Here is a 27202-nt window from a genome sequence, read left to right as displayed (position 1 = left end):
CGATGTATGCGCGTGGCAAACAGTTATACGCTTTATAACTACAGTAGACCACAAACTGAATTTAGATTTAAATCTTGCGCGCACTTTGTTCACTCTCCACGTGTGTCTTCTCAACCTGCCCTGCGGCGAAAAAGTGGGAGATAAATGTTCTTGTGTGCCTCCTTGTGGAGCACGTCAGCACTGGAGGAGGCGCCGGAGGGCTGGGTGGACAGGGAAAGAAGGAGCGCACTATAAGAGGAGAGAATGGACCCGGAGGAGCCTCAGAAATAGACCCAAGCCGATAGAGGAGGAGCGGGAGACACAAGTGCGCGCCTATACCGACGATGCGTTCAGGGCGGACGACTTCCGTCGCGGGAGAACAGTGACTCCGAGGGCTCGTGCTCATTAGCCCGGCGGCAGCGCGCCGCGGGGGGGGGGGGAGGGAAGGTGAGGTCCAGCGCTGCACTCCTCTCGCGCCCGGCGCGCCCCTCCTTGTCCACGCGCGCACACACACACACACAGACGCGCACACACCCTGGAGGAGCAAAAGTGTCATCTTCAGCACCCGAGGAGAGGACAGCTCCTCCCCGTGAGCTCCTCCGGACCTCCTGTGCGTTAACAAAAAAAAGAGAAGAGAAAGAAGAAAAAGAAATCCGCTACGAGCTTTTTCATGTCAGTACTTTCTGGAAGAAGTCCAAAGATCCGCTGACGGAGAGATCCGCTGCTGACCGCGTGCTCAATATGTACCAGGGGCATTTACAGGTAAGAAAGACAGCCTCGTTTGCGTGTTCCTTTTCCACGGGCTACGGTAGCTGGGACGGGAACAGGGCGGCTTCTACTTGAGGCTTAGTTTAAATGTCAAGGGTATTGTTTTATGGGATATTTGGTAATAACCGTCGGTCTCATCGAGATTAACCAACTATGCACTGCCCACAGAAACATGTATGCTTTTGTTTCTGAAAATGGGCGACCCTAAATGAGGGACCTTTGCTTTGAAGGCGTAGCTGACTAATTCAATTGATAGAAAAAGATGACCATGGAACTACTGATGCACAAAGTCTACTTTGTCAGCCCTACTGTATCGTACTGTATCTTGTACGTGCAGGTTGCATCTCACAACGTGAAATGGGAAGGATGCCTCTTTGACACACAGATGTTTATTAAGCAAACTACATTGTTACCACTATTCTCTGTGTGACATCATGCATAGAGACAAAAAAGTGCAAAATGTTTAAAACAAGATCGTAGCTACAGTAAGTCAATGTAACTGATCTGCAGAACAAAATTATCTTATGGTTCAAAACAACAATCCATTCTCAACGGATAATGAAGCCTTTCCTCTGTATAAGAGTAATTTATTGTTGATCAAAATAGAAACTTTGACTCCCAGACGGTTGATTATGTAATAAAAGAGCATTCCTGAGTCACGACCCGGGAGCATTAAAGACCAAACGTTAATATTTTATGATATATTACTCAAGCAGCAGTGTTCATTGAAAATGCATGACAAGGCGGTTGGCAGTCCTTCTCTGGATCACCCCTGCTGTGTTTGTTAAGGGTCAATGAAAAGCCTGGACACTGAGTTATACAATGTGAATAAACACAAAAGACAGATTCCATTTTAATCACAGTTTTCCATGTTTCATCTCATATTGGTTAAACCATCTCCCCCGACTTGTATATGTTGTTCCTCACATGCATGCATCATCATATTATTGTGCCTTATCGGAAAACAAAAGATTCGGCTCCCCTCCTGACCATTGCAGGGCTAATTTAGCAGCATTTGTCCGGCTGCTGTATCTGTCGCTATCAGATCTTTTGCCATAACACTCGCTTGTGTAACTGATGGATTTATCTGGATGTTGACAACAATTTCTCCTTGAGTGCGTGTGCGTACGAAATCAGGGCAAACCTGAGATTGTACAGACAGAACTTCGTCAAAGAGTAGGAATCACATACCTGTGTGGTGAACGGTGCTTTGTTATATATCGTGAAGGCTAGAAATGCTGATAATCAACACGGAACTTTTTTTGCATTTCGTGTTTTGAATCTCGTCTTGTTTTTAAAGTTACCTTCCTCTTGCGTCGCATGCATTTGATTTGAATCACATTAACCAATCACGGGACCGCTGGGTGCGCATCTGAGATTTTATTTTTCTCCATGTTTCGCTGTGTAGATGGGACCTCTGAACGCAGACTTCAGGCAAAGGTAAACTCATTTATAGTTGGATGCCATAGCTTGGATACACCTGTAAGTCCATATTTATTACAATTTCACAATAATCAGTAAGTAATCAACTAATAGTGTTGCCGCTCAGGAGGCAGTTGGCTGTGTAAAAAAGGTATGTCACGTGCATTTCTGCTGATTGGCAGAAATATAACGCTGGACCCGTGTCTTCAAATCCTCCAATCAGGTTGTGTGTCTTAAAGATTTCACAAACCTGTGAATAAAGGTATTTTTAGCACCCTAGAGTACAGACTTGTGTTGCACGTGAAACAAAGTGTGTCCGTTTCTGTCAGCAGGGGATCCCCTTACTGTATCGGTGGCTAGAAATGATTGATGCAGTTAAAGAAAAGGAAAGCGTGGGTGTCAGCCTCATTCCTCTTCCTGTGAAGACGCTGCAAGACGAGCCGATTCAGCGCGGCTACTAATCTACGTCAAAGAATTACCTACAAAAGAGTCAATGTACTGTATATTTTCCCTTCAAACTACTTATAAGAAAGACCTTGAGATTGTCAATTCATACTCTCTTGACATCATGTGTTGAAGAGTAATGGTTGTGGTCGTTTTCCATGCTTTGCTATTTCATGTTTACAGTGAATCTAACTACAGTAACCTTTGTGCTGTGTAAAAAACTATCCTGGATCAATGGAAGTGATGCTCCGAGGCCTTTGGATATTTGCTCTGTTAAGCATAACACGATTACATCATTTGATTTCCCCATTCCAACTTCCCCGGGGAGGGAGAACTTGGATGGATGCTACCGTTGATCAGAAGTAGATGAAGATCTCATTCCCTCACACCAGGCTTTGATTAAGCTGACGATTTACCGGGTGAAAGGTAATTTGTTCAGAGGTTATCCTTCACAGCTCTTCAACATTAAAAAGGCCACTTACACGTTATTCAAATGGTTGTGTCGTTCAGAATTGATTTTGCATTCAATTTGTATTTTGCAACTCAATTTGCCCTTCTGTTTTTTGTTCTGTTTTGGTGGTATTACTTTTTGAGGCAACTTAGTGCATCCCTTTGTGTTTGTCCTCACTGAACAACAAAGCCTCGGCAGATGGATGGCGTCCACATTCCTCTCTTAACTTGACTTTCCGGAAACATTCAAATGCAGTTAATTACCATCCATCAGATGTGGTTTCTGAAATGCAAAATAACGTGTGTTAATAAGTTCTAATACATATTAAAATATGCTTAAAATGCTGAAATGACAATTAAGAAGTGTTTAATGGAGAAATAGACCGTTGAAGAGTCGGAGATGCAGAATAATCAACATGAGGTCCATCGGGCCATCATTTGTGAACTCTGATTTAAGTCTAGTAAAGCGGCAAAGTGGCATTAAGAGGCTTACGTCAAGACTTTGCCCACACAGACGAAGTGGTCAGCTGCAGGCGTACACAAAGGGGCCTTAACCCGCTTTTCCCACAGAGAGCATTTTAAAGTCCCCCGGATTTTGATGAACCCCGCTCTTGATTGAGAGTGATTTAATAGCCCTGACTATTTCAGGAGCCGGGATAATGAGTGAAGTCAGGTGGTATCCGGCTGGAACCAAAGGGCTACGGACGGTGCTGCTCCGTTGGAGTGGGGAAGGAAAGTAAATGTCTACAAGACAGATAGCTGAGTGCAAAGCTCATTCCTCACTGTATTGTGGAGAGTTGCATAAGTTCTTTGAGAAAGGCGCATGGTGAAAATGTTAGGTAGAGAGACTAGAATAACTGGAAAGAGATGAGTCGTCTATGGTAACCGGCCTTCGGTCACAAACAAAGTTGATCTGGGAAGTCCGTGGGAATGGGTGGTACTTATTTTTGTCTTTTTTTTTCTTCCTTTGGATATAATTCCCCACAGAAAATGTCACAAATAGTTTGACTGAGAAATCTTATTCAAACAGGATCTCGATCTTCCGTATGAGTGAACGGGGAGGATTCGGTTGTCTTTGACAAGGGGCGGTGAAAAAGAGGGATTCAACCTGTTGTTGCATTGGATTATGGTATTGTTAGGGACTTTGTATTTGCAGTGTCAGAGCCGCGTGGATCACACAGATTCCCTGGCAGATGTCGCAGCTGAAGTTCAGCACTGTTCGAGGAGCCGGCAGTTATGAAAACAGCCATTTTCCAATACAGTAGAGAAGAGTGTTGGAAGAGTTCACTGGTTTTTAAGGGTCCGATTAAGAACTCGGGAGAATTTGATTCTTAATACCCGTATTGGTTGAGTCGTAGTCAATAGCATCCTAGTCGTCTGTGTCGGAACGTTTTTTCACAAACTTGAGCTAAGATTTTCATACGATCACTTGATGCTGCTCGCATGTGTTTTGTGCACAAAGAAAGCCACAAATGTCGAAAAACACGGTGAAACCAGATGAACGACCTGGAAGGAACCTTTTCTGTTCTCTGTTTGCTGTCATCGGTGTCTCGCTCATACGTTGTGCTACAGTTTGTGATAATCCTAATTTGACAGTAAGACTGAATTTAGGACAGTAAAAAAATCACTGACAGAATTTAAATGATAAGATTGGGCCCCTCACAAGGCCGACTGTCTGAAATGTGAACTCGTTACAAACCAACAAGGCCGCTTTTTGTTTAGCTTTTTGCAACTAGACACACTCATACCTGCTCAAAAGACACATAATGGCATCACGTGCTCCTTATTTTATGCTCAAATAAACACGTGCTTTTGTGGTTTGACAGAAAGGGGCGAAAGAGGATAAGTGTTGTCCACACTATTACGCAAAACAGACAAAATTATAAAATTATGTGACGGCACTGAGTCTGCTGCACACACACACTAAATGTCAACGCTGTATATCAGCTTTTCTCAAACAAGACGCACGCATCTGAAAAAGGGAAACAATCAATGGGAAGCACCCACATTCACAGCTCCACATCCCTCTCTCTGTTGGTAGATTTCCTCTGGGTGTCTTTGTGCTCCAAGTCATTTAGCACGGCAGCCCCACATGGCGAGTCCCCTGAGCTACTGTACAAAGCCACAAAAGTAGGACAAGGCTCAGCATCTTTGTCACTGGGAGCGCAGGGCTGTGCAGTATGAAAGGGTGGCCCATCCGTCTCTCTCGCCCCAAACCCATTCATTACAGTCCTTCTCCAACTGGGAATTAATTTGCTCCAGAAACCATTCGTCTCAGCGGCGGAGTGGAGAGAGCATGTGTTTGGTCCCCCCGTGGGGAGATATGAGCTATTATGGATGAGCAGAGTTGATAAACAAACGCGCAGTTCACTGTGAGCAGGACTTTGACTTCCCATCGATAGGTTAGTGCCGACCCTCCGCTGGTACTAAGTACGTAGATTGTGCACTACGTTTCTGCCTCAAACATGCGGTAGGGCCAAATGATCATTTGACATCTACTTAAAAGCTTCTTCTTCCACTAAATAAATAATAAATCGGTATTAGTAACGTACCTTTTGTCAAATTCATAAAACTGCAAAATCTCACTAAATAAAATGTCCCAAAAACTCAAAGAAAAATTCCCTTTATTAATTCTTCTCAGAACCAACAGTGCATTTTTAATAAACAAACACTCCCTGGCATTTAGTGAAATGTCGTAATATGTACAATGAAATTTGATGTTTCTCCACACACACACACTGTTTCTACACAACTGGTCTTGTTAGAGTAGCAAAAGGGTTTCCGGATTTTTCGACAGATCAACTTTATATTTATATTTACGACACAGCGAGAACAACGTGCAACAAAAATGAGCCACGGCCAGAATCGAACCCAAGAAAATGCAGTCATGTGAAATGCACTCAAACCAAACGTCAATGCTCTCAGAATCAATTTCACATTTAAATAAAAGCTTCATAATCAATCAAAATGATGTAATCTTGTCAAAAACTGCCGACATCCGGCCTCTGGGTGTTCACCAAACACCAAACACCTCCATCTTCCCGCTCGGCCCCACACAAGAGCTCCTTCTCTCTGAGTCGGTAATCTTGCCAGAATGCCTGCGTATTATCACACCAATCATCATGTACCCACTAATACCAATTACCTCCCTGTGTTCGCCATTTTTCACCCTTTCAACACTCTCTGTCACTGCCCTGTATTTACCAACGAGCGCCACCACCAAGCTGTTTACAATAGTAAAAAAATAAATAAAAGAGCCGAAAACTGATGGTTCTCTAATTCCCCTTCAATTAAATTCAAGAGCTTTATGCCGCATTAACCGATAATTTGTCCCTCAAGAAGCTCTCTTGTGTAAGGCTGGAGTGGAAATAGGAATCTTTGATGCTATTTGTACACGCTGAATGAGGAATGAAGAGTGGGGGATAATGATGCTGTGGCCAATTTTCTTTGCAATTTAACATTATTCGCAAAGACGGACACAGAAAATTTGCAGCGGTGGAGCTTGTCTAATGTTGGGTATGGATTCACAGCTGGCAAGAGCAAAGTTTGAGACAAGAGGAAAGGTAGAGTTACAGTAGAGTGTAGAATATTTCAGTGTCTGTGCACCATAACTAATGAATTCTTTGAGGCCTGGGCTGCAGAGAAGAGCACAGATGGAACGTATGCACAGTTCAAGGGTAAACCAGCTGAGAGGTCTAAGGGGAGGGAGGCAGTGCACCACCAGCTTTTCTCAACTGTAGCCGTCCCGCATGGCTTCAATATTACAATGACTGCATGTGCTTGTCCAGAAGTGGTTGTATGTTCAAGGTTCTCAGAAATATACCAACAAGCTACTAAGTGCATGCGTGCATCTGAGCGCCCGCCTACGGCGTGAAGGCGTGATTAATTTGTATCCACGTGACAGGGGCTGCAGCCGTGTGCCGGGTCGAAGCCAAGGTCGAAGGGCCTGCTCCCTGCTGACTTTCCTCCATACATGAAAATGAATGCATTCCTGGCAGCCAAGTGAACGATGAGACATGCGTTCATACGGTACCAGTGCGGCACGGATCATCTCCTGAGGACCATTTAGATCACACAATCGCCTTTGTGTACACTGAAAATAATTAATAATTTTAGACAGCTGTTTGACTAGTTGATTGGTAGGTCTTTTGGCATGATTCTATTATGTCTGTGATATATGGTGGATGAGTTGGAAATAGTGAGTGGGTGTTCTTTTTTTTATGAGGTTCTCGAGTTTGAGATCTGGCAGAAGACCGACCTGAACACAAATGGATGACAAATACATATAATAATGACTCTGAAATGACCTTCTCCTTTGTCGGAATAATAGTTATCTTCTACTAGCACACATGCAATGAGCCGCAATACAATGAGGGCATTAGCGTTACATCCGGCTGAACAGAACAACCACCTTGAAAGAGACAAACAAATGTTTCGATATGATGTGACATTCTAGTTATTTGGTAAGAAATACGTTGAGGACGTCAAAATACAAAGATATATTTTACTATACGCCCTCATTTAAAAAGCTACGCATTCATTTCAACAACACTCCTCTCTTGTGGCGAGATGAACCTTGTTCCATTGTTTCTTCCAATTCATTGCTCTGTCAGGATAATCCATCACTGACGGAGGCAATTAGAGTGTTGGTGTTCTTACGTGTCTGTGACAGTGTCTGCCTCCCAAGGAAGGAGGCGTGTGTGGGAGTCGGGGGGCTGGCTGGCTTTAGGAATGTCTATTTCAAGTAATATAAGTTAGATACCAGAGTTTGTTGTCATGTTGGTGTCGGATCATTCCACACAGATTAGATTGATTAAAGTGAATCTCCCGTCCCTCATTCCCCTTCATGGGGAGAAACTCAGAGATACATTACAATAAAAATGGAAAAAACAACTGTTTTCCCTCTGCTAAATTGCCACAAAGAGAAGGAGATGGAAGCCAGTAACCACAGTCACCAGTCAATGAAATGACAGTCGGAAGGACATTTTGGCTCGACACATTCATGATGTATTTCTACTTCTGCATCTCTGCAAGTCTTCGCTTAGGGTATGAACCCCACTATGAAGCAAGTAGGAGATCACACACTCACACAGACACACACACACACACACACACACACACACACACACACACACACACACACACACACACACACACACACACACACACACATACTCTTGAAACATTAAACTCTTAATGGAGCACTGCAACACTTTGACGTGTGCTTCTCTCCCTGCGAGGAGAGGAGGGTGTTTTCTTTCATTGGAAAGTCACGGGCTGCAACCTCTGGACTTAGGAAAGTTTTTCACCACATTTAAAAAGTCTCATCAAGGTGAAACCTGAGCATGGTCCTTGACTCCCATCTAAAGAGGACAGTGGTTGTACTGGGAATCTCCCAGATGGGAAAGTGTGCAAACAATTTAGGCCCTGCCATTTCTTTCATCTCTAGTTATTTCTGTTTATTTGGTTTGATCATAAGAAATGTTAAGAGATGTGGTAGGTTACTTCAGATATATAAACCATTTTGAGGACAACCACAACACTTGAAAGGTGCATTGCGTGATAGAGACAACTCTTGCATGAAATTAGATTGCCTGTTTAAATTATTTAATTTGGAATCAGAGATTATGCACATTGCCACTGTTGGTATTAGTTGTCGCTCGATGAATGGAACGAAACATTTCTCATTTTCTTGTCATCTCCTTCATAGCAGCTAGAGGTGCATATGCCTTCCGCTGCACTGGACAAACACCCACCAGGCCGGATGGCAACATTCGCGCCACGAGAACCCTCAAAACTATGAACTGTGATTCAGCTTTCCCAACAAAGCCAAATATAAGTTTCTTTAGATACCGGGATATAAATGAACAATTAGCACAGTCACACATGATTATGGTGAGTACATTGTTGCCTCGCTTTATGTGGGGACAAACTGCGTCTCATCCGCCGTCTCATGGCCAAAATAAGCACTATTACTGCTCATGTTCAGCTTTACATGTTAGTCCGATACGCAGCCCTGTCTGGGTTCATAACATCACCCGGAGGCGCTCCGTGAATTCCATAGAGCTTCTTTTTACTGTAACTACCAAGCCACACGCCAGCTGGTTTACAAAAGCAATATGAACCTCAAATGAACAGGTTTGCTGTGATTAACACATAATACTGCAGAACACAAACAAACCAACTCTGAAATGGTGCATTGTTAGGTCTGTCTGCAAAATGACAGACACATTTTTTCAGATAAATCAGTACTAGGGTATGCTGACATTGTAGCTGCACCATTAACGCGGACAATAATGCCATCTGGGAAAAAGCAGTATATAGACAGGATATGGTTTGTATACAGCGATTATTATCTGGTGAGGTCACAACACAGTTTGCATAGATTGCAAATGTCCACTCCCATATTTGCATTTGAGTTCATGTAAACCCCTTTGTTGTGAACACTCCTCTGCGCTTACTAAAAAAAATCAGGCAGACATTATTAAGATAAGTGTCTTTGTACACTTGTGCAGCGTGTGAAAGAGATTAAATGTTAGATTTGAGATAAATACAATCAAGTGTTACAGCTCTCATTAATGCCCAGCTGTGGGAGAAAGTAGTGATGTGGCTCAATCAGGAAAGAAAATCAACACACGATGCACTAGTCTCTGGATGGGTAAATGGAAATAAACTTAAATAACGATCCTCTTCTGTTCATGGCCTGCTGAAAACTAAACTGGTATTCAATTTACATCAAGTAAATTGTAGACACCAAATGAAGAATGCATTTTTTTTGCTTCAGAAATTCCATTACTAATTATGAGTATGTGTATATCTATCTATATATATAGATTAATATATCTATATATGTAAATAATGCCATTTATCTTGAAATCTTACACAAGAGGCAAGCATGAAGCATGGGGATGAGAGTTGCATGTCTGTGGTACTTGAAGCAGCCAGTTGAATATTTTTCTCTGCTTTGCCTGCAGTTGAAGAGAGAGATGAATCTATACCGTGTCGTAAAAGAGACCATTAGGTGCAGTCAGGAAGTGAAACATGGTTCTACTGAGGAGTATTCGTCTTCTTTAAAGTAATGAACTCATCATATTTAGGTCTGTACCGAATAGTTCAACGCTTCCTTCATTACGTTGACGTCCAAATTGTGTACCACCGTTTGAGTGTTGCAGTCTAATCATTCAGTTTGAACCCAATATTTCAACATATTTGCAAATAAAGATTAGGCCACCCCTAATCACTTTTTACTTCACATTCCTGCTGCCACTTTAGGATCATTAATAGCCTCTGCTCTTGCGTTTCATTCCGCAAAGGAGCATTAAATGCCAGTGTTGGTGCGATTAGCGTCAAAATATTTTTGCTACCTGCTTGCCGCGTGAAAGTCTGCACTGACAGAGTGACATTCATTAGAGAAAGTTGATTCAATACAACGCTAACTATTGAGAGGAGATTAGTAGAATTTATTTTGACTCTAAACTGCTCACCGCATTATATCTCGTGAAACAGTGGCGTGAAGCCAACAGTGCGAAAGCAAAGGCAACAGTGATATTCAGCAAACCTCAATAGAAAGTAGTTACTCAACACAAAGCTTCAAATTAGACCAAAATCCATCTGCTTCCTGTGAAAATATTGCTCAAGGCTTGAAATGTCTTATGAGTTTAGATAACAAAGACCACTCAAGAGCAAAACCGTTCTCCTTTCAACATTCCTCCAGTTCCCACCTACTCCTCTCCCTTCTACACCGCTAAGAATCCCATCATGTCAATTAAAGCCCATCCTCCAGCCGTCACATGCTCCAGGGTAGTTAGACAGGCTGCCACAGAAAAGGTCAGTGAAAGTTTTAACAATGGTGCAAGTCAGAGAAGAAAGAAGGGGGTTGTTGCTGGGCAGCAAAAACTGACTCAGTTAAGAACGGGTGAGATAAGCGCTTAGTAACGGTTCTAGAACATTTTGTGAATTTATGCCTAAGAGTGGTTGGATTGGATTTTGGCCTTTCTTGTGCATTTAAAGGGTTATAAAACAGATTGGACAAATGCCTTGCTAAATTTTGGAAGGGTTTGGGCCAAAATATGGAATGACTGACAGACTTCCCCATCTATCAATGGTGATTGCATGACAGAAAGGACTGGTCACAAAATGGTTGTTTGACTAATTAATTCATTTACTTATCATTTTCTCAATTATGAAGTGAAGTGAAGATGCAATGGAGTTAAGATGAATGTATTCGATCCTATTCATGCATGATTTAATATCTCCTCTCCTGCTTTATGTCAAGTAACTTGCATTCAAAGAGTTGTGTCTTCAATCTTAAATCCTGCAGATTCATCAATCTGTATTCCTCCTCGTAATGACAAAATCTATAGAAAGACCTTACTCTTCATATCGACTACAGACAGAAGTGAATAAGTACTGTGAATTCAAATTAGCAAATTATCCAGAGACATACACTCACCGGCCACTTTATTAGGTACCCCATGCTAGTAACGGGTTGGACCCCCTTTTGCCTTCAGAACTGCCTCAATTCTTCGTGGCATAGATTCAACAAGGTGCTGGAAGCATTCCTCAGGGAGTTTGGTCCATATTGACATGATGGCTTCACACAGTTGCCGCAGATTTGTCGGCTGCACATCCATGATGCGAATCTCCCGTTCCACCACATCCCAAAGATGCTCTATTGGATTGAGATCTGGTGATTGTGGAGGCCATTTGAGTACAGCGAACTCATTGTCATGTTCAAGAAACCAGTCTGAGATGATTCCAGCTTTATGACATGGCGCTTTATCCTGCTGAAAGTAGCCATCAGAAGTTGGGTACATTGTGGTCATAAAGGGATGGACATGGTCAGCAACAATACTCAGGTAGGCTGTGGCGTTGCAACGATGCTCAATTGGTACCAAGGGGCCCAAAGAGTGCCAAGAAAATATTCCCCACACCATGACACCACCACCACCAGCCTGAACCGTTGATACAAGGCAGGATGGATCCATGCTTTCATGTTGTAGACGCCAAATTCTGACCCTACCATCCGAATGTCGCAGCAGAAATCGAGACTCATCAGACCAGGCAACGTTTTTCCAATCTTCTATTGTCCAATTTCGATGAGCTTGTGCAAATTGTAGCCTCAGTTTCCTGTTCTTAGCTGAAAGGAGTGGCACCCGGTGTGGTCTTCTGCTGCTGTAGCCCATCTGCCTCAAAGTTCGACGTACTGTGCGTTCAGAGATGCTCTTATGCCCACCTTGGTTGTAACGGGTGGTTATTTGAGTCACTGTTGCCCTTCTATCAGCTCGAACCAGTCTGGCCATTCTCCTCTGACCTCTGGCATCAACAAGGCATTTCCGCCCACAGAACTGCCGCTCACTGGATGTTTTTTCTTTTTCGGACCATTCTCTGTAAACCCTAGAGATGGTTGTGCGTGAAAATCCCAGTAGATTAGCAGTTTGTGAAATACTCAGACCAGCCCTTCTGGCACCAACAATCATGCCACGTTCAAAGTCACTCAAATCACCTTTCTTCCCCATACTGATGCTCGGTTTGAACTGCAGGAGATTGTCTTGACAATGTCTACATGCCTAAATGCACTGAGTTGCCGCCATGTGATTGGCTGCTTAGAAATTAAGTGTTAACGAGCAGTTGGACAGGTGTACCTAATAAAGTGGCCGGTGAGTGTACATCGTATCAATGAAAACACCAGCAGGTTCCAGCTCCATCAACCGTTTTAGAGCATTGCTATACAACGTAATTTTCCTGCAAAAAGTTTTAAAAAGGCACCCAGACAAAGCGGCGCTGGAAGGAGGGTAAGAGATGATAACAAACTGAGCCGTATGACGTGATTGCGTGTGCTTTACAGACCCTTGTGTAATCAAAACCACTGCCCACATCTAATCAAGTGTGAAGAGTACCCTGCCCATCCCCTACACACAGACGCGCACACACACACACACACAAACACACACACACATTACCATCAGCCTATTCTAGATGACCAGTCAAGAATGTGTCCCTTGATGATGAACTACTCAGATTTACCCACTCGCGTCCACTCAATAATCATACCTAATTTATGTTTGGCATTGATGAAGGCAGCTCTTTACACTGATTGGTTGGTCACAAGATGTTTCCTGTCCATCTTTATCCAAAGCATCGTGGTTAAAGGTCCAAAGCCGAATCAAGCAGGTTTCTTGACTGGTGGTTGATGAGGTAACAACTCAAAGAGATAAATGAAAAACTAAAAAGAGCTTTGGTCTTCCTTTTTTTTAAAAATATAGATTTAAATTGGCCCAAAAGCTTTGGAATCTGCCATTTCCCGTTAAATGATCTGGCATGAAGGCTGTTCTGTAAACTTTGGGCTGCAGTACCCTTAGCAACACCACTGTTACCATGCAGAAAACATCCTTCTTGCTCAAGCACACAAGACTTACTCATCACCAAGTGAAACCATGCGTCCGGTTAAAGGACATCCCTTGATGTTAAGTTCCTCCCCCGTTTTATTTAAGGAAGATGGACTTATAGCTCCTTTATACAAAGCAACGAAGCAGCATACTATGACGATGCTGCTTTGCTAATGAGCTGCATTTTGCTAGTTTATTGTTTGACAATGAATGAAACTAGTGCTGTCTGGACTGACTGCTGCTTAGTTTTAAAAATAATAGATTTCTTCAGTGTCTAAATCTGGACAACAGCAAATGGAACTTAATGAGATAGTGTGCAAAAAAATAAATAGAAATGCTAGCAATAAAGCCGCCATCGGTATGTCACCCATCTCACAGTTGCTCTGCATGAATGGCCATGGCTCCTGAAAATGCGTTTTTGTGACGTTCGACTTAGTGCTAGATGCTAGAAATCCAGCCTGGTCAGATTTTTGCCAAAGGATAGAAGACGTAACCCCCGTCGCTGCCTCTCGATCTCTCCTTTTCTTTCAGTAAATAGCATTAGGCCGCATTGACCCTTGATCACATTTTGAGTTACTGTCATAGACTTCTCGTCGCTGATGCCTTGTTGAGTTAGACGGCATCCTGCCTCCATTGAGATCAATGATACTGTGAGAGGACATTTATCTGGATTCCTTTTGATTGTGCTGAACGGATAATAAGCTGCCCGTGGGCGTCTCTCCTTCTTTTTGTCTTTGTCACAGTTTCTCTTCATCCCCAACACACAGATGAAATGAACACACACGCTCACAAACGTACACTATCACTGAAATGTACACCCTAAAAGACTCAAACGCACAAACACAGCTATTCTGAAACTACAGTCCATTGAAACGAATTATCACTATAGAGAACCAAATGTAACATGTGGCAGTTTGCATTTAAGGCATGCTCCTCTCTGTGGGTCATATCTCAGTTTGATAGATTGATGCTACGCATTACAATGTGATGATCACATTACAGCCATTAGACGGTTGACTGCACCCTTTCTCAAAATGAAATGACTGCATGCCTTGCTGGTACAAGGACATTGGAAGCTAGTCCCCAAATAATTTCAGTTCATTGCATCACTACATCACTGAATCACTACATCACTACATCACTGCATCACTACATCACTACATCACTGCATCACTACACCACTACATCACTGAATCACTACACCACTACATCACTGAATCACTACATCACTACATCACTACATCACTGAATCACTACATCACTGAATCACTACATCACTGAATCACTACATCACTACATCACTACATCACTGAATGACTACATCACTACATCACTGCATCACGACATCACGACATCACTACATCACGACATCACTACATCACTGAATCACTACATTAATGAATCACTACATCACTGAATCACTACATCAATGCATCACTACATCACTGAATCACCACATCACTACATCACTGCATCACTACATCACTGCATCACGACATCACTGAATCACTACATCACTACATCACTGCATCACTACATCACTGCATCACTACATCACTGCATCACGACATCACTGAATCACTACATCACTGCATCACTACATCACTGCATCACGACATCACTGAATCACTGAATCACTACATCACTACATCACTGCATCAATACATCACCACATCACTGAATCAGTACATCACTGCATCACTGCATCACTGAATCACTAGATCACTGCATCACTACATCACTGCATCACGACATCACTACATCACTGCATCACTGCATCACTGCATCACGACATCACTGAATCACTACATCACTACATCACTGCATCAATACATCACCACATCACTGAATCAGTACATCACTGCATCACTGCATCACTGAATCACTAGATCACTGCATCACTGCATCACTACATCACTGAATCACTACATCACTACATCACTGAATCACTACATCACTGCATAACTGAATCACCAGATCACTACATCACTACATCACTGAATCACCACATCACTACATCACCAGATCACTGCATCACGGAATCACCACATCACTGAGTGTTTCAGTGAAGTAGTTATTCAGTGATTCGGTGATGTAATCTGGTGATTCAGTTATGCAGTGATGTAGTGATTCAGTGATATAGTGATGTAGTTATGTAGTGATTCAGTGATGTAGTGATGTAGTAATGTAATGATTCAGTGATTCAGTGATGTAGTGATGTGTTGATTCAGTGATGTAGTCATGTAGTGATGTCGTGATGCAGTGATGTAGTGATGCAGTGATGTAGTGATTCAGTGATGTAGTCATGTAGTGATGCATTGATGTAGTGATGTGGTGATGTAGTCATGCAGTGATGTAGTGATACATTGATGTAGTGATTCAGTGATGTAGTGATTCATTAATGTAGTGATGTCGTGATGCAGTGATGTAGTCATGCAGTGATGTAGTGATGTCGTGATGCAGTGATGTAGTGATGTGGTGATTCAGTGATGCAGTGATGTAGTCATTCAGTGATGTAGTGATTCAGTGATGTAGTGATGTAGTGATTCATTGATGTAGTGATGTCGTGATGCAATGATGTAGTAATGTAGTTATGTAGTGGGTTAGGGCCAGTGTAACAGGGAACCGACACTTGAACTGGAGTTGCTTGTTAATGGATTAACAGTGAAACAATGACTTGTGACTTTTAATCATTTGTTATTGATCTGAATCAAATCTGACTGTCTGGGGGTTGTACGCACACAAATATGACGTTTTGCAGCTCCACTTGATTTATTTTTGGATCGTCTGTAGGTTTAATAGGTGTGTAATCAGCCAACCATGCATACCCAAAGCCGGAAATTGGATTTGCAATGATGACATGGATTGTATTTTGATCAGAGCTGTAAAACATTTTAAAGGGACGCTCAGAAATTAGTTATGATCAGCAGGTTAGGAGGTTGATGTGGTGCTGACGCTGATGCTTGCTCATTAAAGTGCACATTGAAATCCTTCCTACAATTTTCCATTTCTGCAGCCGCTGCTTTAATTGGCCAAAGTCGCTCAAGATAAGAAGGGCCTCATGGGCCTGTGTCTGAGCAACCTGGTTACTGTGTGTGTGTGTGTGTGTGTGTGTGTGTGTGTGTGTGAGGGAGCTGCGGTTGGGTAAAGGTCCCTCCACTGGGGCACTAAAGTCAAGTGGGACAAAATGTAACTGCTCGTGGCGGTAGGATGACTTAATAAGCCAAAGCTTTGCTTTGGTTAAAGGTGTTGCATACAAAATTGGAAAGATTTCTATCGCATCTTGGCGGCTGCTCGCAGCTAACAAAGCCAACAGTGCTAATGGCACTAACAGTGGCCAAATCACTGACAGAGGAAAAAAGGGTCGGCGCTCGACTAATGACTATTAGTTCAAAACTTGTCTTTGGATAAAAACCTGCTAAACGAATAACATTAAGCACTTTGTGTTTTAGTTACACTAAACCTTGGTTTGGCCATTCTGAGCATGCTAGCAACGCTGATGATAGCATTTATCTCAAAGCATCATTGTGCCAAGTGGACCCTCATAGAGATGCTGGCATGACTGTACTCTGACTCTCGGGTGTGTTATCAATACATTTCGTATTCTCTCCCTCTCCTATTCCGACTCTCTCTCTTTTCTCCAAAAATAGCTCTAGGTCTATTTCAGTACCACAGAAACCAGATACAAAACAGACAAATGAATAGGCCTGGATTGAATGTCAGATATCAAATTAATACAAGGCAATTTTCTAGTTTTCGTAAACTCATTAGAAGGTCGCCTTGACAATAGCTCTTGACTTGCACAATACCGTGTTTTTTTTTCCTCCTGCCAATCTCTCAACTATGTAATGGAAAGACACATGGACCAGCATCTCTAAATGTAGGAGGCTAATTAAATCAAAACACATCTTGATGGGCTGAAATAGTAATGCATTCAGAAGACAGAGAGCCACATCTTGAGATCCAAGCACTCAGGGGAAGACAGATGCCAAATAGCTGTTTGTACGACCGGGCGTCACAAAGCCAATAACACAAACACTTCAGCAGAGAGGAAGACAGCGCGGCCACCCGAATCTAGAGCACCTGGAGGCTCGAAGGGAGGGACCGGTCCGCAGCAAGAATGTAATGCCATTTTCCAGGCAGCCACCAGTAATCAAGTTACTGTACTCTCCTGCTCAATGCACAGAGGGGCTCCTCCTCCTTCTATTGCCGTCCCTTATCATTAGCAGCTGCAGGCCAAGCTCCAAGTAGCAACACAGCTATTAATGCAGGTAATGACTTTGGCAGGCTCTGCAAGCTACTTCACCATAGTTTTGTCTTAACAGGCAGGTGATGATGAAATAGCAAACTAGGCTTGAGAGGGCTTTTGTTCTGTCAGGAGATGAGGATTTATGTAAGAAATTCTGAAATGAAAAAAAAAAAAAACGTAATATTTTCAACCTGCAGGATAATCTCAAATCTAAACAACCACGTGGAAAGGTATGCAGTTTGTATCCTGTGTTGTAGGTTGTGATCCTTCAGCATTGATCTGTTCTCCCCTCATTCTCCTCCCTCATGGATTCATTACAATGGGAGATGTGCAGCAGCACTTCATCAGCAGAGACCACATAGCACATTTGCAAGACTATAATGTCAGCTTTGTTTATTACCGTCCACCTGGTGGCTCTGCAGCCGATACAGAAATTACAACTCCGAGTTCACCTCGGATGCAGAAGCCCTGCAGGTATTTCTGCAGCTCTCGGCACTGATGAGAGGGAATCTACGAGTCAGCAAGTGCAATTAGAGGCATAATGTGATGTCTACCGATTCTAAAAAAAAAAGGATTTCCTTTGATTACAACAGCATGGGCTTGGTCGAATGTCAGGATGAATTGCTTCATTTATTATCATTTTTTGTCCCTTCAAGTTCTTTCTGTCCACCCGGCCCTTAGATATCGAATCAGACAGAGGAATTTTTGTGTTTTTTTGTGTTGTTGATTTGTTACTCACGACAGATGAGTCTTTGATCTAAAATTCTACTTGATTTAATCTGGGTTCAAGAACCATCTGTATTTACTTTATTTTCTGTAAGACTTACTACGTATTAATAATTTATTTTTACTATCTCAGTCCATAATTACTATACTTATCTCCATGTCATGGTAGACTTTTTTAACTTTTGAATGTTGTGGTTCATGTAAAGTCAACCTTTAGTTCCACTTCCAGCAGCAATATTTCATTTTTGTTGTACCCATTATGTACTTAGCTCAACGTTGTCTTTATATCAACATTGTACGCCTGAAATACCCGATCAGGTCATGGTCGATGATGCAGTGTTTAAACTCTGCAGGGAACAGTTGCGGCCTTGCGTTATTTTTTTACAAATAAGGATTCAAATTAGCTCAGTTATAAACGCTCAGCCTATTGGTGACCCCTGAAGTGTCACGTAGCGTTAATGATTAATGGGTGACAGCAGGGTGACATGCTTGTACGTCCACCATATGGTCATGGCCGCTCACATGGAAGCGTGCTCCCTGTCCTTGTGGCTGACATCCCATAAAGAACCACCGCTGGGTTCTAGCAGAACAGCACGATCGGCGCTGCGAGCTGTGGATGGACGTCACTTCACTTCACTCAGCGCTACAAATCAATCTCACGCCCACAGTGGACAGACATAAGGAGTAATATAAAGTCCAAAGGGATCCATCTTCCAGCGGAAGTCAAAACAAAGCGTCTCATCTGGTGCCTCGGTACCTGATAGTGGAGTCCTCTCTGGGGAGTACTGCTTCAGGGGGGAAAGAAAAGAAAAAAAGAGCATATTGAGAGAAAAGTAAACAAAGCATAGTGTGAGTGTGCAAGGAAGTGTTAACACAAGTTAACGCAAGACTAGCGCAACTACACAGATTACAGTGAACAGAAATTACAGCACTAAGTAATACAGGTTCCAGAAATGTTTTAAAAATCAACACTATGAAACATGAATGCCGACAGTCTCTAATTGTTTGCTCATGAAACAAGAAAACAACTCTTAAATACGCATTTATTGACAGTTTAACTGCTTTTATTTGCATTATTTTGTATTTTTGTATGTGCTCAATAAAAGTACCCCAAGTTATACAGTATTAAAACATGCTAATAAATACAGTTGCCATGAGAAGAGGGAACGCATTATCCAACCAAGCACACCGGGAACCTCTGCCAAATCGGATTCTCGTTAATGAAATATTCGACTGCCAGTAAACATCTCATGTGAGCGCTCCGAGTGGGAAGGGCCCGACGCTCTCTGTAACGACACCTACGGGCCACACGTAACACCCATGGCGACGAGTCCTTAGCCGTCCAAAGTCAATGACGACTTCTCTGCCAAGCGGATTCAGTGTGCAGCGAGCGCACACATATTAAAGGGTAAAACTTACACCCTCCGGTGTTGCCTCGAGCGTCTCTGTTGTATCGCCTGATTCAAAATTCACATTCTTTTTACATGCTCTGTGATCCGATGTTAATGTTTCACGAGCACCAGCCTGAGTGTAATGTTTCAACACGAGCCCACAGTATTCACAGAGATTATATACACATCGTCAACATCCGGCCTGGAGGCTCTAGTTTCATGTTGCCCATCAGCGGGCTTTTTTCTCTCCACCTGACCAACAGTGATATGTTACAAGTGCCTTGGTAAAGTTGCGTCCTTTTTGGATTCACTTCTTGAAGTATATTTCATACGAGAATTGACGTTATGTCGGGAGTTCAGGGCCCGCGCCAAATATCTACTTCTCAAGCTTCTTGCCCATGCAGGTTTAAATTTTACAAAGTCTACAAATGAAAGTACCACTCAGTGATCCAGGCATCAATGAACAGCAGAATAAAATCCAGAGATACAAATGACAATGTTTTTTTTATTATCAGTGCTAGGATGTTGTGTTGTGTTACTAAGTCATTTTCTGAAAGACGCCGAGGATTGGTACAGATCACATTTCATCCATTCTGTTGATTATTGTTTTATATATGGAGTATTCATTAGTATTTTAACTAGTAAAGATATTTTTTTTAAATATTTATGAGGTACAGCTTATTGTTGATCTTTTGGTGATTTTTGAGTTTTACCCCTATATATAATATGCATACATCTACAGTCTTTCTGATGTATAATATACATTATTGACCATGGCCCTGTTCCTGGCTGTGCTCCCTCTCTTACACGTCCTGCCAATCACTACACTGGCAGCTCAGCTATAGCAACAGTAGCTCAGGAAGGGCTGATCCTAATAGAGTGAATTCAGAGGTACGTCCGTGGGTTGCTGGGCCATTATATTCTGGCACACTTTGGACGGCCTGACGCTTTCGCACTGATTCCTATTCAAGCCGTATTTGCTCAGCTGTCCTTGGGAGCGGCCGCCTGTAAACACCTCGAGGGACTCTTCTCCACCATAAATCCCCATTATGAAGCATTACAGTCCTCCGCCTCTCCCCGAGTGTCACTTCATTTCTGTGAAAGCTCTGCCATGGAGCATCCTCTTCATAGTGACATATATTCAGTTGTGCTGCACTGAAATTAGGTTTTCTTGGAAGCGGTGGAGTATTTGTTTCTGTGTACGTTATTCTAACGGGGGTTGACGTATCCGTCCTATGAAAAGTTTGCTGTAGTTAAAAGTATCTGTTTTTGTGTGTTCACTACACCAGCTTGTCTGGGCATCTTTCTGACATTCCCCACAAAGCTCGGTTGAGTGTTAGTTTGCAGATGCTCATTGTGTACCAGGATGTTTGGGCTTCCACACAAGAATAAAAGTCGGAACGCAAGGAGATGGTTCAAAAGTAACAGCCCCCCTAATCTATCAAATCTGTAGTGACTGTCACAAAGATGGTTGTTAATGGATCATCTCAAAACCTTCTGTGTTGTTTCTGCATTACTGAGACTAGTGAAGATGTTCAAATGATTCAAATCCTGACAATTAATAATAATATTCTAGATTCATAAAGTTAAAACTAGACAACAATCAAATAAATTATTCAGATGAATAATTTAGTGAACTAAGTGAACGGTTCTGTGTTAAAGCTGCAGCATCAGCGAAATGTACAGAATCAGTGAGCTGCTGGGAGCATGTGACACCACGGCTATTGAGTTTAATCAAAACCATTAAATATTTAAGTTTTACTATCTTAGTAGTTAAACATCTGCTGTAAATCACAACAGAAAGGGCGATCAGCTTGGTGTTCAGCTTTTTCAGTAATTCCTTACGTCGGTCTCACACATTCTGGTTGTGTCGCAGTTCTGCATGACAAGTATCCCTAATGTGACCCCCGAACAAGCTAAAGCCAACCATAAAAAGCATCCGCCTTGGGTGTAATTGACAGCTGCAGAAAAGAGGGCATAGTGTTGCTGTCAGGTAAATCATCCCGATGCTGCTTTTGTTGACAGTGGGACACAAAGCGACACCAAAGTTTGAATCCATAAAGATGCGTCTGTCCCAGCGCACTGAGGGGCAAACACTTTTACACAGATCCCGGGACGGTCACTGCTTTGTCCGAGCAGTCTGTGCAAACTGGTGGAGCTGATTCACATTAAAGGGACCGAAGAGTTGAAAAACAGGAGGATGCAGAGGTGATTGGTTGATTCACCATTTCCTGTGTCTCACTTTGAGGAGATCAGATCAATTAATGCAACTTGTGTTCCAGCATGAACTATTTCATCGGATGATGAGGCGATGTTTGTATGCAGAATATGCTGATATTAAACTTTAAACTTTTTTCTTGTTTTGTCTTAATGTATTTATACCGGTTACTTTAAATACATAACATAAAAATGTGTTCTCGTTCGATGAGAAGATAGATAAAGCAAAGAATATTTCTTATTTCCCGTAGTGTCACTATTCCTTTAATCTAATGCAGAATTAAAGTTATTTTTTTATTTGGGTTTGGAAAACTTTTTCAATGAAAATAGTTTACTGAAATGAACTGCCTGTGGCCCTGTGATAAATATGGTCCTTTGCTGCATTATGGGGCATTAGATGAGATTCTATGCACGCACAAAACAATTAAAATCCTTGCTGTTGCCTTCGATGCCTCCAATTAGTTCTGTGGCCTGCATTGCTCTTTTGTTCTTGATAAAGTAAGGTAACCAATGAATCATAAAACTGATTAGAGATGAAAAAATGAATCCACCATTCTGTTTTTCAGGGTTACAATCATGTTCACGTTAGAATAATTGCGTAAAAGTAAATGAGATAATTTCGCCGCTAGCACAAAATAACATTGCTTCACCAACCAAGACATATGTTTGATCCTAAATGCGGTTAAACAAATTTAGGCTTTGGAAATTAGATGATGTCTAGCGCTTAGACGTGTATATTTGCCTGCCAATGACTTGTCACATTTTTCAAGTCTTTATAAACCACTCAGCACACGAGGGCGTACTAAATGCATCCTCCGGAGATGGGACTTGGTGTTGAGGGCAGTTATCCGAACGGGAAAGTAAATTTCCCCTCGGCTGCAGACTTTAATCCCGGACTTCATTTTTGCTGTTGTCACCATTAACAAAATCTTATTTGGTCTGCCGCCACCGAACCAAATTCCTGATAATGAGCAATCCCCATAGAGTTGATGAGTCATGGCAGCAATACAGTTGAAAATCAAGAATCACATTTATAGATGTTAGCTTACCTTATCGGGTGTTTTGATGCAAAGTTACACACTTACACCACTTGTGATACTGCGGTTTACTCATTGTTTGTATTCGAGCTCGTCGTTATCAAGAGCCTGCCACATATTTTCCTCTCAAGTACAGAATGTGCTCGTCCCTGAGTGTGATCCATGTTCCATCTACAGAGAGGCATCCCAGCTATTGCTATTATTTGAGGCATTTCTCTCTGAAGCCGAGAGCGAATCATGTCAGAGGTTAAAGGTCGGCCAGTGGGGATGACAGACGCATCAAATGCTGCGCCGCATTAACACAGCCAGCTGATTCTGTTGCCTGTGGCAGAGGCGGCCAGCAGATTGTGGCCCTGGTATAGACATTCCTTGTTTATACAGTGGGGAATTTATGTTAACGTTCATACTTAATATATGAAATGATGAGTGAGGTTACATAAGCAAATAGCTATTCTCTTCCACATGTGTCTTTTGATCCCCTTTCTTTCTTCCTGTCCACAGCTAGTGCTTTGTATTTATCCCCTCTCGCTCCGAAAATAGATCTTGTAGACTTACATTTCACCAGTTTGAAAACCCGTAGGAACCCACAGTGAAGACGTTGTCACAGACACTTTGAATATCCTGGAAAGTTCCTAATTCAGCACTATCCTGGATTCTAAAAAAACATTGCCATCAGGCTTTTAAACACATGAAAAACTTGTTGTTGAAAGTTTTCAAATTAGGAATATAAAATTATTTTGTGTTCTTAGGAGTTAACACCATAAAACCAATCTGGATCAACAGAAACCACCAGAACCACCACATTTAAATACATCATACAGCTTGTGAAAGTGAAATATTTGGAAATACTGAGAATAAAATATGTCACTACTGAAAACCAGGTCAAAGGAACAGAAACCTCTGTTTTATTTCACCACTAAGGTTCAAGTGTGTCCATCAACCCGTTTTAAGCAGCGACCTTGAGTTCAGATATTCAAAAAGTTTACTAGTCATCTCTTGAGAGGTTAAAAGGGTAACTTGCTTTTAAAGAAAATCTTGTCTATCTTGCAACCATTTACAGTATTTCATCTCTGAAAAGGTTGAATAAACGTATTCAATTTGTATTCATTAGAAACAGTGATCTTTGACATTTGGATTATTTTTGCACTGTCTTGTGAATTTCCCAAAAGATGTTTGAATGAAGCCCGCCTGCATCAAAAATGTATTTTACTCATCATCAGTCTGAGCCACAATGCCATGAATTACCTTGTAATTGAAACGAGCACAGTCTCTTTTTAAATGTAAAAGGTCAGACAAAGACTTAACAGTAACAATAGACATGAAAATATGAAAGTGCAGGTGTCCCTGCTTGATTCAATGCAAGATTGCAAAAAAATCTGCCATTCATTTAAAGCGGTCTGCAGAACTGCTTCATGTGGAAATCAAAGCCGCTCAACTTTGGCCTCAAACACACTCACATTGGATGCAGGTACAGTCTTTTGATGTAAAGACCTTTTTTTAAACCAGGTAAGCTCGTTATTTTTGGTTGTCTACGGACCAGTAACTAAGACTAAGTAACTAGGACTCTTCATTGAGACCATTTCCAAGATTTTTTTTCCCCCAGAGCAAATAAAACTGCAATCGGATGTGGAACAGACTCAATGTCATTATATCTTGTGAAATTCAGAAAGCGTTTCAGTCCTACCTGTGAGAACGCCTGCGTTACTGCTGTTAAACGTGTGAGTTTGGAGTGATGAAAACGCTTCGGTGAGATTGAAACAGCAACACTTATTTCCTCTGGCAACAATAGCCCCTAATAATTATTGGTTTAAACTGTTTGCATAATGCTGCAGTCAATCTGCTTCGCATACTTTCTTTTTTCATTTTATCTTCCAGAACAGGCCCACAGTCACCAAATATTTAATCCGATGCCGTGTTAGGGAAGAAAACTATGCAAGTAAAACGTGTTTTAGTGGTTCCATTCAAATCAGCCACTGAAATCAGATGTTGGAACTATTCACTCTGTCTTAGCCAGCCTCAGGCTCACTACATTTTGAGCGTATTGTTATGGTTTCAAACAGCCGTTCGACAGGACAATGCACTGCTAAAAAAAAAAAAAAAAACAATAATCATTCCTAGAAAAAAAAAGGATCAAGTTGCAGAAAAGTTGACACAAAATCATCCAGCAGTCGAGCCGAGGCTGTAAGCCAACACAAACTGATTGTGAGGCGTGAAAGACATGCTCTTTCAACACAACACCTGCACATACGGCACAGGAGGAACATTCATTGCTTTTCAAATTGCATCAATTGCTATTCAGAAAAACAACTAAAAAACAAATGTTCAGTGTTTTTCTGAATCATCTCTCGCCGTGTGAATGGTGCTCTGCTGCTGGGGGTCGTCTTGGCAAAGGAAGCGGTTCATTTATACGGAGCGAGAGTGAGCCGGAGAGTGGGCGCAGGTGGCTTTTGGGACTTTATTAGCAGCATTTGGATTTCAAGGGAACTCCCCCCAGGCAAGGCAAATGCACTTTGTGACATGATCAGCCGAGGAAATCAGTGGAGGAAATGCCCAATTCAATTTTCTGGCAAGTGGGAATGTGAAAAGGCCTAATAAGATCCAGCTAAAAGGCTTCCAGTGTGCTTCACATGAAGTCTGGAGAGTCTACAAAACGTGTGACGAGCAGCAGTTTTGTCTGTCTTTTCTGGTCAGCAAATTTAAATGCAAGAGGATGAGCCCTTTTCTGATGAAATGTGTAGTTTCCTGTGAAATCTATAGTGCCATTGTGCTACATCTGTGTGTCATGAAATGATTAATCCGGTATAATACGATGTGTCTTCCGGGCTGTGGGTAAAATGCGAAGTGAATAAATGCCTGAGCCTGGGGGTGTCCGCCTTAAAACGGAGGTGCAAAGGATGACAATGGGCTGGTTAAATCTATTTAACCTCTTATGTAATCAAATTGTACTTGTTGTGTAACGTGGCCGCGGCAATCACCGGGAAAAAAAATCAAAAAGTGATACGGGGGCTGTGGGTGGCAGACGTAGGACGGCTGTCAGTTAGTCGGTGCTTGAGGGTAAGTTACATCCTGGTTGCCTGGTTACCACGACTGTTGACTAAAAACCTTGCATAGTAAAGCAGCAGCTCACAACGTGCACATTAAGCATCCAGTACTTTACGATACAGAAAACCTTTACGAGTAGTTAATAACATGACAGCTTTAACAATCACTTTGTCATCCACTCCCCAAAAAATGTATCTTTGTTTCAACTTTGATCACTGGTATGAAATGTTGTGTGCCGATTAGAATCTAAAGTTACCCGAAGGTACTTTCACGCATCAAAACAATATCAGCATTCGGTGGTAATATCCAAAACGCCACTTGGCTTTGCAAAAAATTACATTTTTCACAAATGTAATTTGTTTTATTACATTACTATTGCATCACTCATGTTGACAAATCAGCAGAACCTCTCGGTTCACTGTTTGTTGTGATTCTAATGAAGCTTTGATCAGTTTGTGCCAAAAAGACCTCGGCCAGCTGCTCAGCACACATGGACATTCATCTGACTTACACCGTACCTAATACTTAGTGAATAATATAGTCTGTGCAATTATTCTTATATTCTGTCATCACCAGCACGGGATACGTAGTGCTTCGGACAACCATGCTCATCAGTGTCTACAGTCAACCCTCTCCACATTGTGCAGTGACGCTCTTTTTCATGACCATAGTTTTGTGGAAGTGTCTTCAGTCGATGTGTTTTTTGCCGCAGACAGTTTCCCTACACAGTACCTCCATCCTCATACGATAAAGTCTTTTCTGTAAGATGCCCTGGACGAGTCAAAAAGCACTGAGTTGTCAAACTGTCCTGACACAAGTCATTGTTGATTTCACTGTTGTAGGGGAAAGACTCTAGGGCTGCAGATAGGACTGTTGCCATGGTGCTGAAGGAGATACCAAGTAAGGCGTCATCAGAAGGGAAGCCCCTCCTCACAGTGACTACCAAGGTGGGCAGAACCATTTCAGAAACTCCCTCTCCCCCCCTCCCCCCTCCCCCCTCCCCACACCCTTCTCCTGCCATTCAAGTAGAACGTCCTCCTGTGTCATACCGAACAATAGCAAAGCTTTGAGTGTACTATAACTGACCTC

General features: G+C 42.2%; 1 protein-coding gene across 3 annotated transcripts in view; it reads left to right on the top strand.

The window, feature by feature from the left end:
- The first annotated feature begins 457 nt into the window (after nt 1-457).
- The window catches only part of pex5la (peroxisomal biogenesis factor 5-like a), a 55152-nt gene continuing 28407 nt past the window's right edge, over nt 458-27202 (top strand). For 2 of the 3 annotated variants that reach the window (XM_037468922.2, XM_037468921.2), the window contains exons 1-2: nt 458-741; nt 26956-27060. In XM_037468922.2, the coding sequence (XP_037324819.2) occupies nt 721-741; nt 26956-27060 (126 nt within the window). In that variant the 5' untranslated portion in view covers nt 458-720. The remainder of the gene's footprint in view (nt 742-26955; nt 27061-27202) is intronic. The other variant, XM_037468923.2, reaches the window with a different exon arrangement.

This window comes from Pungitius pungitius, chromosome 7 (genome assembly GCF_949316345.1).
Source record: "Pungitius pungitius chromosome 7, fPunPun2.1, whole genome shotgun sequence".
Taxonomy (NCBI): domain Eukaryota; kingdom Metazoa; phylum Chordata; class Actinopteri; order Perciformes; family Gasterosteidae; genus Pungitius; species Pungitius pungitius.
This window is presented reverse-complemented; position numbering and strand designations above follow the sequence as displayed.